The sequence below is a fragment of the Oncorhynchus nerka genome, linkage group LG27 (assembly GCF_034236695.1).
Source record: "Oncorhynchus nerka isolate Pitt River linkage group LG27, Oner_Uvic_2.0, whole genome shotgun sequence".
Taxonomy (NCBI): domain Eukaryota; kingdom Metazoa; phylum Chordata; class Actinopteri; order Salmoniformes; family Salmonidae; genus Oncorhynchus; species Oncorhynchus nerka.
In genome coordinates this window covers 76,223,770-76,242,915 of record NC_088422.1, presented here as the reverse complement: position 1 = coordinate 76,242,915, position 19,146 = coordinate 76,223,770, and the positions used below count along the sequence as shown (strand labels likewise).

The 19,146-nt window shown below is 46.7% G+C and overlaps 1 protein-coding gene across 1 annotated transcript in view; it reads right to left on the bottom strand.

Moving 5' to 3' along the window:
* The window catches only part of LOC135565125 (transcription factor SOX-6-like), a 189,963-nt gene that overhangs the window by 96,685 nt on the left and 74,132 nt on the right, over positions 1-19,146 (bottom strand). Inside the window, exons 4-5 of the mRNA XM_065011167.1 lie at positions 17,933-18,173; positions 13,574-13,784 (exon numbers count right to left, since the gene is read on the bottom strand). Coding sequence (XP_064867239.1) covers positions 13,574-13,784; positions 17,933-18,166 — 445 coding nt within the window. The 5' untranslated portion in view covers positions 18,167-18,173. The remainder of the gene's footprint in view (positions 1-13,573; positions 13,785-17,932; positions 18,174-19,146) is intronic.

Below are 19,146 nucleotides of genomic sequence, written 5' to 3'. Positions count from 1 at the left end.
TTCTGTGGGGTACTGTGAGATACCATATAGGACTAGGGAGTGGAGGGTTACCATAGGGTGACAGAAAGTGCTGTGGGGTACTGTGAGATACCATATAGGACTAGGGAGTGGAGGGTTACCATAGGGTGACAGAAGGTTCTGTTGGGTACTGTGAGATACCATATAGGACTAGGGAGTGGAGGGTTACCATAGGGTGACAGAAGGTTCTGTTGGGTACTGTGAGATACCATATATGACTAGGGAGTGGAGGGTTACCATAGGGTGACAGAAGGTTCTGTGGGGTACTGTGAGATATCATATAGGACTAGGGAGTGGAGGGTTACCATTGGGTGACAGAAGGTTCTGTTGGGTACTGTGAGATACCATATAGGACTAGGGGGTGGAGGGTTACCATAGGGTGACAGAAGGTTCTGTTGGGTACTGTGAGATACCATATAGGACTAGGGAGTGGAGGGTTACCATAGGGTGACAGAAAGTGCTGTGGGGTACTGTGAGATACCATATAGGACTAGGGAGTGGAGGGTTACCATAGGGTGACAGAAGGTTCTGTTGGGTACTGTGAGATACCATATAGGACTAGGGAGTGGAGGATTACCATAGGGTGACAGAAGGTTCTGTTGGGTACTGTGAGATATCATATAGGACTAGGGAGTGGAGGGTTACCATAGGGAAACAGAAAGTGCTGTGGGGTACTGTGAGATACCATATAGGACTAGGGAGTGGAGGGTTACCATAGGGTGACAGAAGGTTCTGTGGGGTACTGTGAGATACCATATAGGACTAGGGAGTAGAGGGTTACCATAGGGTGACAGAAGGTTCTGTTGGGTACTGTGAGATACCATATAGGACTAGGGAGTGGAGGGTTACCATAGGGTGACAGAAGGTTCTGTGGGGTACTGTGAGATATCATATAGGACTAGGGAGTGGAGGGTTACCATAGGGTGACAGAAGGTTCTGTTGGGTACTGTGAGATACCATATAGGACTAGGGGGTGGAGGGTTACCATAGGGTGACAGAAGGTTCTGTTGGGTACTGTGAGATACCATATAGGACTAGGCAGTGGAGGGTTACCATAGGGTGACAGAAGGTTCTGTGGGGTACTGTGAGATACCATATAGGACTAGGGAGTGGAGGGTTACCATAGGGTGACAGAAGGTTCTGTTGGGTACTGTGAGATACCATATAGGACTAGGGAGTGGAGGGTTACCATAGGGTGACAGAAGGTTCTGTGGGGTACTGTGAGATACCATATAGGACTAGGGAGTGGAGGGTTACCATAGGGTGACAGAAGGTTCTGTTGGGTACTGTGAGATACCATATAGGACTAGGGAGTGGAGGGTTACCATAGGGTGACAGAAGGTTCTGTTGGGTACTGTGAGATACCATATATGACTAGGGAGTGGAGGGTTACCATAGGGTGACAGAAGGTTCTGTGGGGTACTGTGAGATATCATATAGGACTAGGGAGTGGAGGGTTACCATTGGGTGACAGAAGGTTCTGTTGGGTACTGTGAGATACCATATAGGACTAGGGGGTGGAGGGTTACCATAGGGTGACAGAAGGTTCTGTTGGGTACTGTGAGATACCATATAGGACTAGGGAGTGGAGGTTTACCATAGGGTGACAGAAGGTTCTGTGGGGTACTGTGAGATACCATATAGGACTAGGGAGTGGAGGGTTACCATAGGGTGACAGAAGGTTCTGTTGGGTACTGTGAGATACCATATAGGACTAGGGAGTGGAGGGTTACCATAGGGTGACAGAAGGTTATGTGGGGTACTGTGAGATACCATATAGGACTAGGGAGTGGAGGGTTACCATAGGGTGACAGAAAGTGCTGTGGGGTACTGTGAGATACCATATAGGACTAGGGAGTGGAGGGTTACCATAGGGTGACAGAAGGTTCTATGGGGTACTGTAAGATACCATATAGGACTAGGGAGTGGAGGGTTACCATAGGGTGACAGAAAGTGCTGTGGGGTACTGTGAGATACCATATAGGACTAGGGAGTAGAGGGTTACCATAGGGTGACAGAAAGTGCTGTGGGGTACTGTGAGATACCATATAGGACTAGGGAGTGGAGGGTTACCATAGGGTGACAGAAGGTTATGTTGGGTACTGTGAGATACCATATAGGACTAGGGAGTAGAGGGTTACCATAGGGTGACAGAAGGTTCTGTTGGGTACTGTGAGATAACATATAGGACTAGGGAGTGGAGGGTTACCATAGGGTGACAGAAGGTTCTGTTGGGTACTGTGAGATACCATATAGGACTGGGGAGTGGAGGGTTACCATAGGGTGACAGAAGGTTCTGTTGGGTACTGTGAGATACCATATAGGACTAGGGAGTGGAGGGTTACCATAGGGTGACAGAAAGTGCTGTGGGGTACTGTGAGATACCATATAGGACTAGGGAGTGGAGGGTTACCATAGGGTGACAGAAGGTTCTGTTGGGTACTGTGAGATACCATATAGGACTAGGGAGTAGAGGGTTACCATAGGGTGACAGAAGGTTCTGTTGGGTACTGTGAGATAACATATAGGACTAGGGAGTGGAGGGTTACCATAGGGTGACAGAAGGTTCTGTTGGGTACTGTGAGATACCATATAGGACTAGGGAGTGGAGGGTTACCATAGGGTGACAGAAAGTGCTGTGGGGTACTGTGAGATACCATATAGGACTAGGGAGTGGAGGGTTACCATAGGGTGACAGAAGGTTCTATGGGGTACTGTGAGATACCATATAGGACTAGGGAGTGGAGGGTTACCATAGGGTGACAGAAGGTTCTGTGGGGTACTGTGAGATACCATATAGGACTAGGGAGTGGAGGGTTACCATAGGGTGACAGAAAGTGCTGAGGGGTACTGTGAGATACCATATAGGACTAGGGAGTGGAGGGTTACCATAGGGTGACAGAAGGTTCTATGGGGTACTGTGAGATACCATATAGGACTAGGGAGTGGAGGGTTGCCATAGGGTGACAGAAAGTGCTGTGGGGTACTGTGAGATACCATATAGGACTAGGGAGTGGAGGGTTACCATAGGGTGACAGAAGGTTCTGTTGGGTACTGTGAGATACCATATAGGACTAGGGAGTGGAGGGTTACCATAGGGTGACAGAAAGTGCTGTGGGGTACTGTGAGATACCATATAGGACTAGGGAGTGGAGGGTTACCATAGGGTGACAGAAGGTTCTGTTGGGTACTGTGAGATACCATATAGGACTAGGGAGTAGAGGGTTACCATAGGGTGACAGAAGGTTCTGTTGGGTACTGTGAGATAACATATAGGACTAGGGAGTGGAGGGTTACCATAGGGTGACAGAAGGTTCTGTTGGGTACTGTGAGATACCATATAGGACTAGGGAGTGGAGGGTGACAGAAGGTTCTGTTGGGTACTGTGAGATACCATAGGGACTAGGGGGTGGAGGGTTGCCATAGGGTGACAGAAGGTTCTGTTGGGTACTGTGAGATACCATATATGACTAGGGAGTGGAGGGTTACCATAGGGTGACAGAAGGTTCTGTTGGGTACTGTGAGATACCATATAGGACTAGGGAGTGGAGGGTGACAGAAGGTTCTGTTGGGTACTGTGAGATACCATATAGGACTAGGGAGTGGAGGGTTACCATAGGGTGACAGAAAGTGCTGTGGGGTACTGTGAGATACCATATAGGACTAGGGAGTGGAGAGTTACCATAGGGTGACATAAGGTTCTGTGGGGTACTGTGAGATATCATATAGGACTAGGAAGTGGAGGGTTACCATAGGGTGACAGAAGGTTCTGTTGGATACTGTGAGATACCATATAGGACTAGGGAGTGGAGGGTTACCATAGGGTGACAGAAGGTTCTGTTGGGTACTGTGAGATACCATATAGGACTAGGGAGTGGAGGGTTACCATAGGGTGACAGAAAGTGCTGTGGGGTACTGTGAGATACCATATAGGACTAGGGAGTGGAGGGTTACCATAGGGTGACAGAAGGTTCTGTTGGGTACTGTGAGATACCATATAGGACTAGGGAGTGGAGGATTACCATAGGGTGACAGAAGGTTCTGTTGGGTACTGTGAGATATCATATAGGACTAGGGAGTGGAGGGTTACCATAGGGTGACAGAAAGTGCTGTGGGGTACTGTGAGATACCATATAGGACTAGGGAGTGGAGGGTTACCATAGGGTGACAGAAGGTTCTGTGGGGTACTGTGAGATACCATATAGGACTAGGGAGTAGAGGGTTACCATAGGGTGACAGAAGGTTCTGTTGGGTACTGTGAGATACCATATAGGACTAGGGAGTGGAGGGTTACCATAGGGTGACAGAAGGTTCTGTGGGGTACTGTGAGATATCATATAGGACTAGGGAGTGGAGGGTTACCATAGGGTGACAGAAGGTTCTGTTGGGTACTGTGAGATACCATATAGGACTAGGGGGTGGAGGGTTACCATAGGGTGACAGAAGGTTCTGTTGGGTACTGTGAGATACCATATAGGACTAGGCAGTGGAGGGTTACCATAGGGTGACAGAAGGTTCTGTGGGGTACTGTGAGATACCATATAGGACTAGGGAGTGGAGGGTTACCATAGGGTGACAGAAGGTTCTGTTGGGTACTGTGAGATACCATATAGGACTAGGGAGTGGAGGGTTACCATAGGGTGACAGAAGGTTCTGTGGGGTACTGTGAGATACCATATAGGACTAGGGAGTGGAGGGTTACCATAGGGTGACAGAAAGTGCTGTGGGGTACTGTGAGATACCATATAGGACTAGGGAGTGGAGGGTTACCATAGGGTGACAGAAGGTTCTGTTGGGTACTGTGAGATACCATATAGGACTAGGGAGTGGAGGGTTACCATAGGGTGACAGAAGGTTCTGTTGGGTACTGTGAGATACCATATATGACTAGGGAGTGGAGGGTTACCATAGGGTGACAGAAGGTTCTGTGGGGTACTGTGAGATATCATATAGGACTAGGGAGTGGAGGGTTACCATTGGGTGACAGAAGGTTCTGTTGGGTACTGTGAGATACCATATAGGACTAGGGGGTGGAGGGTTACCATAGGGTGACAGAAGGTTCTGTTGGGTACTGTGAGATACCATATAGGACTAGGGAGTGGAGGTTTACCATAGGGTGACAGAAGGTTCTGTGGGGTACTGTGAGATACCATATAGGACTAGGGAGTGGAGGGTTACCATAGGGTGACAGAAGGTTCTGTTGGGTACTGTGAGATACCATATAGGACTAGGGAGTGGAGGGTTACCATAGGGTGACAGAAGGTTATGTGGGGTACTGTGAGATACCATATAGGACTAGGGAGTGGAGGGTTACCATAGGGTGACAGAAAGTGCTGTGGGGTACTGTGAGATACCATATAGGACTAGGGAGTGGAGGGTTACCATAGGGTGACAGAAGGTTCTATGGGGTACTGTAAGATACCATATAGGACTAGGGAGTGGAGGGTTACCATAGGGTGACAGAAAGTGCTGTGGGGTACTGTGAGATACCATATAGGACTAGGGAGTAGAGGGTTACCATAGGGTGACAGAAAGTGCTGTGGGGTACTGTGAGATACCATATAGGACTAGGGAGTGGAGGGTTACCATAGGGTGACAGAAGGTTATGTTGGGTACTGTGAGATACCATATAGGACTAGGGAGTAGAGGGTTACCATAGGGTGACAGAAGGTTCTGTTGGGTACTGTGAGATAACATATAGGACTAGGGAGTGGAGGGTTACCATAGGGTGACAGAAGGTTCTGTTGGGTACTGTGAGATACCATATAGGACTAGGGAGTGGAGGGTTACCATAGGGTGACAGAAGGTTCTGTTGGGTACTGTGAGATACCATATAGGACTAGGGAGTGGAGGGTTACCATAGGGTGACAGAAAGTGCTGTGGGTACTGTGAGATACCATATAGGACTAGGGAGTGGAGGGTTACCATAGGGTGACAGAAGGTTCTGTTGGGTACTGTGAGATACCATATAGGACTAGGGAGTAGAGGGTTACCATAGGGTGACAGAAGGTTCTGTTGGGTACTGTGAGATACCATATAGGACTAGGGAGTGGAGGGTTACCATAGGGTGACAGAAGGTTCTGTTGGGTACTGTGAGATACCATATATGACTAGGGAGTGGAGGGTTACCATAGGGTGACAGAAGGTTCTGTGGGGTACTGTGAGATATCATATAGGACTAGGGAGTGGAGGGTTACCATTGGGTGACAGAAGGTTCTGTTGGGTACTGTGAGATACCATATAGGACTAGGGGGTGGAGGGTTACCATAGGGTGACAGAAGGTTCTGTTGGGTACTGTGAGATACCATATAGGACTAGGGAGTGGAGGTTTACCATAGGGTGACAGAAGGTTCTGTGGGGTACTGTGAGATACCATATAGGACTAGGGAGTGGAGGGTTACATTAGGGTGACAGAAGGTTCTGTTGGGTACTGTGAGATACCATATAGGACTAGGGAGTGGAGGGTTACCATAGGGTGACAGAAGGTTATGTGGGGTACTGTGAGATACCATATAGGACTAGGGAGTGGAGGGTTACCATAGGGTGACAGAAAGTGCTGTGGGGTACTGTGAGATACCATATAGGACTAGGGAGTGGAGGGTTACCATAGGGTGACAGAAGGTTCTATGGGGTACTGTAAGATACCATATAGGACTAGGGAGTGGAGGGTTACCATAGGGTGACAGAAAGTGCTGTGGGGTACTGTGAGATACCATATAGGACTAGGGAGTAGAGGGTTACCATAGGGTGACAGAAAGTGCTGTGGGGTACTGTGAGATACCATATAGGACTAGGGAGTGGAGGGTTACCATAGGGTGACAGAAGGTTATGTTGGGTACTGTGAGATACCATATAGGACTAGGGAGTAGAGGGTTACCATAGGGTGACAGAAGGTTCTGTTGGGTACTGTGAGATAACATATAGGACTAGGGAGTGGAGGGTTACCATAGGGTGACAGAAGGTTCTGTTGGGTACTGTGAGATACCATATAGGACTAGGGAGTGGAGGGTTACCATAGGGTGACAGAAGGTTCTGTTGGGTACTGTGAGATACCATATAGGACTAGGGAGTGGAGGGTTACCATAGGGTGACAGAAAGTGCTGTGGGGTACTGTGAGATACCATATAGGACTAGGGAGTGGAGGGTTACCATAGGGTGACAGAAGGTTCTGTTGGGTACTGTGAGATACCATATAGGACTAGGGAGTAGAGGGTTACCATAGGGTGACAGAAGGTTCTGTTGGGTACTGTGAGATAACATATAGGACTAGGGAGTGGAGGGTTACCATAGGGTGACAGAAGGTTCTGTTGGGTACTGTGAGATACCATATAGGACTAGGGAGTGGAGGGTTACCATAGGGTGACAGAAAGTGCTGTGGGGTACTGTGAGATACCATATAGGACTAGGGAGTGGAGGGTGACAGAAGGTTCTGTTGGGTACTGTGAGATACCATATAGGACTAGGGGGTGGAGGGTTACCATAGGGTGACAGAAGGTTCTGTTGGGTACTGTGAGATACCATATAGGACTAGGGAGTGGAGGGTTACCATAGGGTGACAGAAGGTTCTGTTGGGTACTGTGAGATACCATATAGGACTAGGGAGTGGAGGGTTACCATAGGGTGACAGAAAGTGCTGTGGGGTACTGTGAGATACCATATAGGACTAGGGAGTGGAGGGTTACCATAGGGTGACATAAGGTTCTGTGGGGTACTGTGAGATATCATATAGGACTAGGAAGTGGAGGGTTACCATAGGGTGACAGAAGGTTCTGTTGGATACTGTGAGATACCATATAGGACTAGGGAGTGGAGGGTTACCATAGGGTGACAGAAGGTTCTGTTGGGTACTGTGAGATACCATATAGGACTAGGGAGTGGAGGGTTACCATAGGGTGACAGAAGGTTCTGTTGGGTACTGTGAGATACCATATAGGACTAGGGAGTGGAGGGTTACCATAGGGTGACAGAAGGTTCTGTGGGGTACTGTGAGATACCATATAGGACTAGGGAGTGGAGGGTGACAGAAGGTTCTGTTGGGTACTGTGAGATACCATATAGGACTAGGGAGTGGAGGGTTACCATAGGGTGACAGAAGGTTCTGTGGGGTACTGTGAGATACCATATAGGACTAGGGAGTGGAGGGTTACCATAGGGTGACAGAAGGTTCTGTTGGGTACTGTGAGATACCATATAGGACTAGGGAGTGGAGGGTTACCATAGGGTGACAGAAGGTTCTGTGGGGTACTGTGAGATACCATATAGGACTAGGGAGTGGAGGGTTACCATAGGGTGACAGAAGGTTCTGTGGGGTACTGTGAGATACCATATAGGACTAGGGAGTGGAGGGTTACCATAGGGTGACAGAAGGTTTTGTTGGGTACTGTGAGATACCATATAGGACTAGGGAGTGGAGGGTTACCATAGGGTGACAGAAGGTTCTGTGGGGTACTGTGAGATACCATATAGGACTAGGGAGTGGAGGGTTACCATAGGGTGACAGAAGGTTATGCTGGGTACTGTGAGATACCATATAGGACTAGGGAGTGGAGGGTGACAGAAGGTTCTGTGGGGTACTGTGAGATACCATATAGGACTAGGGAGTGGAGGGTTACCATAGGGTGACAGAAGGTTCTGTGGGGTACTGTGAGATACCATATAGGACTAGGGAGTGGAGGGTGACAGAAGGTTCTGTGGGGTACTGTGAGATACCATATAGGACTAGGGAGTAGAGGGTTACCATAGGGTGACAGAAAGTGCTGTGGGGTACTGTGAGATACCATATAGGACTAGGGAGTAGAGGGTTACCATAGGGTGACAGAAGGTTCTGTGGGGTACTGTGAGATACCATATAGGACTAGGGAGTGGAGGGTTACCATAGGGTGACAGAAGGTTCTGTGGGGTACTGTGAGATACCATATAGGACTAGGGAGTGGAGGGTGACAGAAGGTTCTGTGGGGTACTGTGAGATAACATATAGGACTAGGGAGTGGAGGGTTACCATAGGGTGACAGAAGGTTCTGTTGGGTACTGTGAGATACCATATAGGACTAGGGAGTGGAGGGTTACCATAGGGTGACAGAAGGTTCTGTGCGGTACTGTGAGATACCATATAGGACCAGGGAGTGGAGGGTTACCATAGGGTGACAGAAGGTTCTGTTGGGTACTGTGAGATACCATATAGGACTAGGGAGTAGAGGGTTACCATAGGGTGACAGAAGGTTCTGTTGGGTACTGTGAGATACCGTATAGGACTAGGGAGTGGAGGGTTACCATAGGGTGACAGAAGGTTCTGTTGGGTACTGTGAGATACCATATAGGACTAGGGAGTGGAGGGTGACAGAAGGTTCTGTGGGGTACTGTGAGATAACATATAGGACTAGGGAGTGGAGGGTTACCATAGGGTGACAGAAGGTTCTGTGGGGTACTGTGAGATACCATATAGGACTAGGGAGTGGAGGGTGACAGAAGGTTCTGTGGGGTACTGTGAGATACCATATAGGACTAGGGAGTAGAGGGTTACCATAGGGTGACAGAAAGTGCTGTGGGGTACTGTGAGATACCATATAGGACTAGGGAGTAGAGGGTTACCATAGGGTGACAGAAGGTTCTGTGGGGTACTGTGAGATACCATATAGGACTTGGGAGTGGAGGGTTACCATAGGGTGACAGAAGGTTCTGTGGGGTACTGTGAGATACCATATAGGACTAGGGAGTGGAGGGTGACAGAAGGTTCTGTGGGGTACTGTGAGATAACATATAGGACTAGGGAGTGGAGGGTTACCATAGGGTGACAGAAGGTTCTGTTGGGTACTGTGAGATACCATATAGGACTAGGGAGTGGAGGGTTACCATAGGGTGACAGAAGGTTCTGTTGGGTACTGTGAGATACCATATAGGACTAGGGAGTGGAGGGTTACCATAGGGTGACAGAAGGTTCTGTTGGGTACTGTGAGATACCATATAGGACTAGGGAGTAGAGGGTTACCATAGGGTGACAGAAGGTTCTGTGCGGTACTGTGAGATACCATATAGGACCAGGGAGTGGAGGGTTACCATAGGGTGACAGAAGGTTCTGTTGGGTACTGTGAGATACCATATAGGACTAGGGAGTAGAGGGTTACCATAGGGTGACAGAAGGTTCTGTTGGGTACTGTGAGATACCGTATAGGACTAGGGAGTGGAGGGTTACCATAGGGTGACAGAAGGTTCTGTTGGGTACTGTGAGATACCATATAGGACTAGGGAGTGGAGGGTGACAGAAGGTTCTGTGGGGTACTGTGAGATAACATATAGGACTAGGGAGTGGAGGGTTACCATAGGGTGACAGAAGGTTCTGTGGGGTACTGTGAGATACCATATAGGACTAGGGAGTGGAGGGTGACAGAAGGTTCTGTGGGGTACTGTGAGATACCATATAGGACTAGGGAGTAGAGGGTTACCATAGCGTGACAGAAAGTGCTGTGGGGTACTGTGAGATACCATATAGGACTAGGGAGTAGAGGGTTACCATAGGGTGACAGAAGGTTCTGTGGGGTACTGTGAGATACCATATAGGACTTGGGAGTGGAGGGTTACCATAGGGTGACAGAAGGTTCTGTGGGGTACTGTGAGATACCATATAGGACTAGGGAGTGGAGGGTGACAGAAGGTTCTGTGGGGTACTGTGAGATAACATATAGGACTAGGGAGTGGAGGGTTACCATAGGGTGACAGAAGGTTCTGTTGGGTACTGTGAGATACCATATAGGACTAGGGAGTGGAGGGTTACCATAGGGTGACAGAAGGTTCTGTTGGGTACTGTGAGATACCATATAGGACTAGGGAGTGGAGGGTTACCATAGGGTGACAGAAGGTTCTGTTGGGTACTGTGAGATACCATATAGGACTAGGGAGTAGAGGGTTACCATAGGGTGACAGAAAGTGCTGTGGGGTACTGTGAGATACCATATAGGACTAGGGAGTGGAGGGTTACCATAGGGTGACATATAGTTATTAAGTGCATTTGATATGTGAGGAAATGAGGAAAATTAGGGACTATATGGTACAGTAAACTGAATGAATTCAATTGGCACATGCATCCCTTTGGCACTAACTTCAGAACCTTGTGGTCATTTTTCAAAACTCTAGACACAAAACTCAAAACGTTCATCACTTGTAACACAGGCTGTCCAATGTTCAAAACATTGCATTGTGCATTCATATCTTTAAAGAAACCTTGCACTTGCAGAATCATTGTTTCAAATAACTCATTTATCATGAAATACCAAAGGAACATTAATTTAGATCACCCACATACATACAAGATACCGATCGTTTCACTGTGTAGTTGTTCGTACAATCATTAAATATTGTAGTACAAAATATGTGATACATGTTTCATTATGGTACTACACGTAAATACATCACTGTAAAAGGACTATTAAAGAGAGGACTACAGACATAGTGGAATCATTGAATAAAATCTGACATTTATAGATGAAATACAACAAAATCACAACATAGGTTTCTTTGAATCAAAGCAAAAATAATTAGCTACAAAAAAAGAAAAAAACTACTGTACTTCTGTATTTCCCTCAACTCTGTCTTGTGGATTTGGCCTCAGGTTCATCACAATGGATGTTTTCCATTTTTCCAAACATCTTGGGAAGAATCTTCGGCAGGGCGAATCCAGGCCTGACACTAGTCTGCAGTGATGTCATTGCATGCGTTATCCATGGCCTGGAGAAGGGTGACTTGTTCGTGAGGGTGCCTATCATATACCTTCCACCTCCATGTGGAGAAAAATTCCTCAATCGGGTTTTAAGAAAGGAGAGTATGGGGGTAAGTACAGGGTGGTAAATTGTGGATGGGCCTGAAACCATGCTTGCACCATTTGAGCATGGTGGAACCTGACATTATCCCACACAATGACATAGGTCATGCTATCAGCTCTACAGACCTGATTTAGCTCATCAAGGAAGGTTACATTCGAACAGCGATTCATGTGGCTGCCTGCAACTCAATACATAGAGTATATAGAGTAGAGAGCTTTAGATGTTGTTCGACCAAACATTAGAACGGGCAACATGCCTAATCTAAGCAACTTTGACCGTGGTATGATTGTTGATGCCACACATGGTGATTCCAGCATCTCAGAAACAGCTGCCTTCCTGGGATTTTTATGCACTACAGTCTCTAGAGTTTACAGAGAATGGTGCGATAAACAAAACACACTCAGTGAGCGGCAGTTCTGTGGGCAAAAACACCTTGTTTATGAGAGAGATCAGAGGAGAATGTCCAGACTTATTCAAGCTAACAGAAAGGCAACAAATGCTCAAATAACAGCTATTTAAAACAGTGGTGTGCAGAATGGCATCTCTTAACATACAACACCATGAATAATTCAGGCTGTTGTGGAGGCAAAAGGGGGTCCTACCCAGTACTAGATAGGTGAACCTAATAAAGCGGCCGGTGAGTGAACAGTAATGTCAAATCTGAAAACATGGTCTGGAAAAGTGGTACATGGGACCATAGAAACAGTGTCTGATAAGGAATGATGATGAAATATTACATCCATAGATAATGTATTCCAATTGGTTCATGTTCCACGGTAATTGGTGTCAATGGATCTCGTTATCCTGAAACCTTCATGATCTAAACATGGAACATTGTTAGTCAGTTTCCATAAAACTACGCATTAAGAGTAATGCAACAGTTACATATCATTTTGAGCAGTTGTATCAATTGATAGTTAGATCATTGTAATGAACTGAATAGACAGTCATCTCAGATGTAATGTGTGAATTGCATTTTGAAATGGTAATACTTTGATGTTAAGTTGTGTCATTTTGAACAGGTGATTTTAGTTCAATGAACAAATGATCTTAGCTTTATGTGTATTGTATCCAAGCAATTGGAAAAAGTGTTATTTTTGAAAAATGTGCATTTTAATCATTGGTTGTGAGTTTTGTGTCTAGAGTTTTGAAAAATTACATCAAGGTTCCGAAATTAGTGCCAAAGTGATTGTAAAAAACTGTAATAGCCTGGACTCATTTTGTCTGTAGGTGCAGTTTTCTTTGACTGATGAATGTGTCCCTTAGTGAAGAGCTTTCTGTGTTGAAGAATATAAAGGTAATGTTCCTGCCATCAGGTCAGTGGCATGTGTTTTAAGGCCTGACAGTTTGCCTTGGCAGTGGGGGGAGACCACACTTAAGCTGAGGTGTAGTGCCACCCACTCTTTGTCACCGTGGAAAGGGTTCAGAACAAACTGGAAACACAGTCACGTCAGTCCTCCCTGCCTCTGTCTGTGTCTGTCTAGGTGTTGTGTGTGTGTGTGTGTGTGTGTGTGTGTGTGTGTGTGTGTGTGTGTGTGTGTGTGTGTGTGTGTGTGTGTGTGTGTGTGTGTGTGTTTTGTTTAATTAAAAGAGAGAGTGAGTGGCAAAGAAAGAACTAAAACGATAGAGAAAGAGAGAGGGAGGGAGAGGAAAAGTTTGAAGCCATTTGAAAAAGGAAGCATTCATACACACTCCCTCACACACACATATGTACGCACACACACAGGTACTTAGTGTCCTACCATCTTGCTCTGACTTTGTCATCTCCTCCAGCTTCTTCTGCTTCAGTGTGTCCACCACGTCGGCCAGGCTTCCTTTGCGGCGCTCCGGAGTTCCGAACGCAGATCCGCTCAGCAGGTCGCCGCGCTCCCGGGCCCCCTCCTCAGGCTTGTGTGGGGAGGTTGAGTTATTCCGGAAGGAGTACAGGGAACATACTTTATTGCTGTCAGATTCCTGTAAGAAAACAGCAGTTGGGAGGGGATGGGAAAAGAGAAAGGGGGGTGGATTTAATCATTAGTATTTCCCTTTGTATTCTCTCTGTCTCTGAGTTTTATCGGCTGTTGACAGTTGATGTAGTCAAATGCATTGATTGCTAGTTCTTTGGTGGCCCAGGGCGATGTGGCCATATCAAATGACTCCTCTCTGGCTTTCATACAACAACAGCTCCTATCAAATGATATCTGGCAAGTGAAAATAGTGTAGTGAAATGATGAGGGACACTTTCAGACGGCATAGCCATAATGTGTGTGTGTGTGTGTGTGTGTGTGTGTGTGTGTGTGTGTGTGTGTGTGTGTGTGTGTGTGTGTGTGTGTGCGCGCGTGAGTGTATGCGTGTGCTCAGGCACTACTTTACCTCCGGAGAATCTACACAGAGAAACCTCCCAACTATAATTTCTTGAATTGCGTTTGAGTGTACATTTGTGTTGGGGTGAGTGCTGTGTAATTTGTTCATTTTCGAGCGGAGGCGTATTCTCAGCTGAGTGCTGCGGGCCATCGTAAATCTGTGTCCTGTCTCAGGCTGTTGTTGTTTTTCAGTCCCACCTGTGTGTGGTTTAGTATTTAACTAAGGGTCCTGTCTGAGACTGATGGCTGGGTGCTCTCTGTCCATGGAAAAGGAGCAGGAAGAGAATGAGAGAGAGAGAGAGAGAGAGAGAGAGAGAGAGAGAACTTGGGTCATGGCTTCTCAGACACAAGGCTGTTTTAATTATGGCTTGCAGAGAGTACAGAGACAACAGGTAATTCTGCTGTCAAGAGTTGAACCCTTTTACCTCTGTGTATTCTCACATCTGCTCTGTGTGACATGTATAACACTGCCTGATCTGTCATTTAACAACAAAACAACACAATACCTTCAACACACACATAAAGGAGGAAGCCATTCTACTGAAGGACACACAGATAACAGTGAAAGTGAACAACCCAAGAAGAAAGGAACATCAAGAAGGTAGAATGATGAGAAGTGGGTGGGATTTGCTGATATTCCCAAAGAACATGGAGTGATGTACAGTACACTGGGCATTCCTGTTGCAATCTTTGATCCAAGCTTAATATTCTCAGACAGGCAGAGGAGTCAGAGAAGTGGTTCGGTTCAGTACCAGGGCCCGGGGTGGAGCGGCAAGGTCTACACCCAGCACAGGGCGGGCAGGATGGGGGTGATTATGCAGGGGTGGCTGTGGCTGTGCCAGGGCCAGTGGAGGGTGCTTGTGGGGAGTGGAGCGGCGCTGGGTTAATCAGCTGGCGCAGGTTCAGGGCACAGCCCACACAGACGCATGGCACAGCAGTGGAGTCAGGTAATCAGCAAAGGCAACACTTTCAGCCTTCTCGCCGTCTGCCTCTCTCTCCCCTCTCTCTCTCTCTCTCTCTGTCAATCCCTCCTTCTCCCCTCTCACACTCCCTCTCCCATGTGCCATCTGTACCAAGTCAACTTGAGCTGACGGGATCTCGACACTTCACTTTTCCAATTTCAATGTTTACAATTTAATGGTAAAAAGTAATTGTCACGCAGGGCCAAGGCCATGGCAATCCACAGCCAACTGTGACGTGACAATGGTGGGGAAAACGAATGTTGCTAGCTTTGAAGTACATTTGTGTTCATCTTTTTATAATTAACCTCCAGACTTGTCATGGCCCCATGTTCTAGTCCTCCTTCCTTGGCTTCATGTCGCTCCTCAGTACGAAACCACAGCCTGACACCACCATCCATCTGATAGACTCTACTCAGACTAGAGCTTTGATACAACCCTTCAATTCACAAGGCCTCCACCATGTCTCGCTGTATTTTCTGTTCAACGCAGAACAATCAACCAGAACAAGATCATTTTACAGCTGTCTTATAGGAAAGGTTTTAATGTATAATAAAGGATTTATTGTGACAACAGATGTTATATATATATTGGCTGGTTTTTCTCAAGTTAAAAAGGCAGCAAAAACTTTAGTTTTTCATATCTGGATAAGATAATAATAATTGAAGTAATGATAAACTGAAAAGGATTTGACATTATGCAAACTAAATGCAAGCATTTCCTCCCTCAGATCCAAAATGAATAGAATTAACTTTTCATACGGATCCTTTCATTCTATCAAGAGGCTGTCGAGTGATTGCAGTGAGTAACACGAGACAATGCACAAAACATTCTTTCAAATACTATTCTAATTACCTTCATCACTAACGGCCCTGTGATCCAATTAGAGCCTGTCAGAAGAGCGGACCACCTGAGCAAATCTCCTGACTGTCATTTACATACTGGACGGCAAGAACAGTGTCTCCAGACCGCCCAGCATCCTTAGAAAACAAGCCGGGACAAAGGGGCTGGGATGGGGCTGGGAGTGAGACGTGGGTGGGCAGGAGGAGTGGGGGGCAGGGACTCTCTCCCAGCAGCCACTGCAGTGTGGAGCGGTGGCCCCTGGAAGGCTACTTCAGAGCCCCTCTGGGTCTCTTTACTGCAGGCCCGTCTGTCACAAACAGCCACCTGCCTCCACGGCTACAGCCCACAAGTGCCTCTGCTCTTCTCTCCTCCGCACACATCAAAGCAGCTCCACAGATTGTCTGGGGCCTGCTGCAGATGTACACAACAACACATATTGTGGGAGATGTTTCTTTGATGACAAAAATAATGCAGCCTGAAGAAGATGCGTAGCAACATTCTGTTCTGTCTTCATTTATCAGACTGTGGTATTGAATTTTTATTGGGATGCTGTGTAGTGTAATACACGTTTTTATTGGGATGCTGTGTAGTGTAATACACGTTTTTATTGGGATGCTGTGTAGTGTAATACACGTTTTTATTGGGATGCTGTGTAGTGTAATACACGTTTTTATTGGGATGCTGTGTAGTGTAATACACGTTTTTATTGGGATGCTGTGTAGTGTAATACACGTTTTTATTGGGATGCTGTGTAGTGTAATACACATTTTTATTGGGATGCTGTGTAGTGTAATACACATTTTTATTGGGATGCTGTGTAGTGTAATACACGTTTTTATTGGGATGCTGTGTAGTGTAATACACGTTTTTATTGGGATGCTGTGTAGTGTAATACACGTTTTACTGTTGATGTCACTGGGTCTGTTCAGCCTAATAATAACCTGTAGCTGATTATAGTTGGTTTGGTGCTGCCTATCTGAGGGTCCCAGGGTCCCTACGGCTTCACAGTATTAGAGACAGTACCCGTGGCTGGGAGGAGGAGGCAGGGGCTGGGCATGTGAAGAGTTCCCTTTTACAAGCACAGAACAATGGGTGGCTGTTGAGCCTGTATCTTGGCCCCAGTGCATCCTGGTCCAGAGAGAGCCTCTAGTGAGGGAGTCAGGCGGCCTTGGGGGCTGAGGGGCCCGGGCAGGCCCTCTAGAACAGATACCCTCTCAGAGACTTTGTTCCACTGTCGTATTGTCTCCCTATTTATAGTTTCATCAAATCTGTGTGTGACGCTAAAATGCAACTCAATACGTTGTTGTCCTCTTCTTTTAGAGTGGGGAGGATCTCAAGACACTCGTGAGAGCTTAGACTTCAAAGACAAGTGCTTGGCAGAACGCATGGTCTTAAGTCTTCATTGAAATTGTTCCGAGGGCTCTGTTGTGACCGTGTCCTTGTCGGAGAAATTCCTCTCTGCTAGGGCATAGTGACAAGACAGTTTTGTGTGTGTGTGTGTGTGTGTGTGTGTGTGTGTGTGTCAGGCTTACTCACACTCAGAGGCTAGACAGTGGTGAAAGTCATTAATGGTGAAGGTCACCAACGGAAAATTCATCTACCTCACCCCTGACAACGTTGGAAAACAGACCGCTGTTGTACAGAGACAATAATACGGTACCCTCTGAAACCTTCTGATGGCTTGCCTGTCACCTACAGTAAATAGTGAATGGTAAACTGAGTCATTACAGTAGACACTGAGTATTACAACAGTAAGGCAGCTAGCTATAGACCCTGTATCAGATAGATCCACAAAAAAACTGCTAAGACATATTACTCTTCTTTCTTTGGGATGTATGTTTTCTAGGAATTACAAGATGTATCAATGATTCCTCATTCCTACTTATATTATTTTAGCATTTTTTAGCAGTTGTAATATGTCTACTAGTCAACTGGTCTACAGGGTAGTGTCTCTCACCATGCGCTGCTGGGCTGACACCATGCTGTCCCAGTCACTCTCTGGAGGGACACTGCTGAGGGGCTGCAGTTCATCCATGGAGCCCTTGCTGTGGAGCAGGCTGTGCAGGGGCAGCTGGGGCGTCCCGTGGGCCTCGGCACTCTCCTCCTTATCCCAGGACAGGTGGTCCTGACTCATGGCTTCCTCCCCATCGGCGACGGAGACAAACGGAGAGGTGGCTTGCTTGGAAGACATTATTCTGCTGTGGAAGAGAGAAAGAGAAAAGGACAACCGGTCAGAAAACTTCCAAGCCTCATAGTTAAACGTCTGACAGTTTTATGACCTCGGGACGACAAAACAGCTGATGTCAAATTGTATTTACGACAGGTATGCTGGATGTTTCACCATCCTCACATCAACCTACACCTGTTGGTGCCCTGAAAAACAATGTTGGACCTGACTCAAAGTTGGAGAAATCCTATCAATGGTCATGTGGCCTGCTGAGGAGGTGTGAGAGCAGGCCATGGGGCTTCTCCTAATCCTTTGCTTAATGTAAATGGTGGAGATGAGGCTGGAGTGGTGCCTGTGTCTGGGCCAGGCCCAACACTCCCTCCCTCCACCCAGCCAATGATTAGGCCGCTAAGAGGGTTACTATACCACATAACATGCTCTCATTGAAGCTCTAACACAGCCCCACATAGTGTCCCAGTCAAGCCCCAGTCAATAATGACCCTAGATAAAGGTAAACATGACAACACTACTCTCTATCGCTCCAAATTCAGATAATGCCTTAAACCGCTTTTGTTTATGATAAACAATTATAAGGAGATGACGAGTCAAAGTAATGTGCTTTGTCCTCTTCTTAATTAGCAGAAGAGCCTTAATTGATTGAATTGAACAGTTGACAGAACGATCCTGCCACCAAACACAACACCAACCCCAAGCTGCTTCCTTCCTACTTCCACTCTCCAAATTAGCAAACGATTCACTTTTCAGTGCTACACTATTTCTCCAGGCCAATAAATCCTACTTAAGCAGCTTGGAAATCAGATCCTGGCAGTGGAAGACAGAATTTACAAATCTGTCACACACTTTCATGAATATTACAGTGAAGAGTGTACTTGACATATCAGGTGCAAAGAAAACAAATGCTAACAGTGTTTAATTTTTTTATGTAGCTTAACATTTCCCCTCATAGAATTTTACAGCTAATTTAGCCTCTTCTTACAATTACA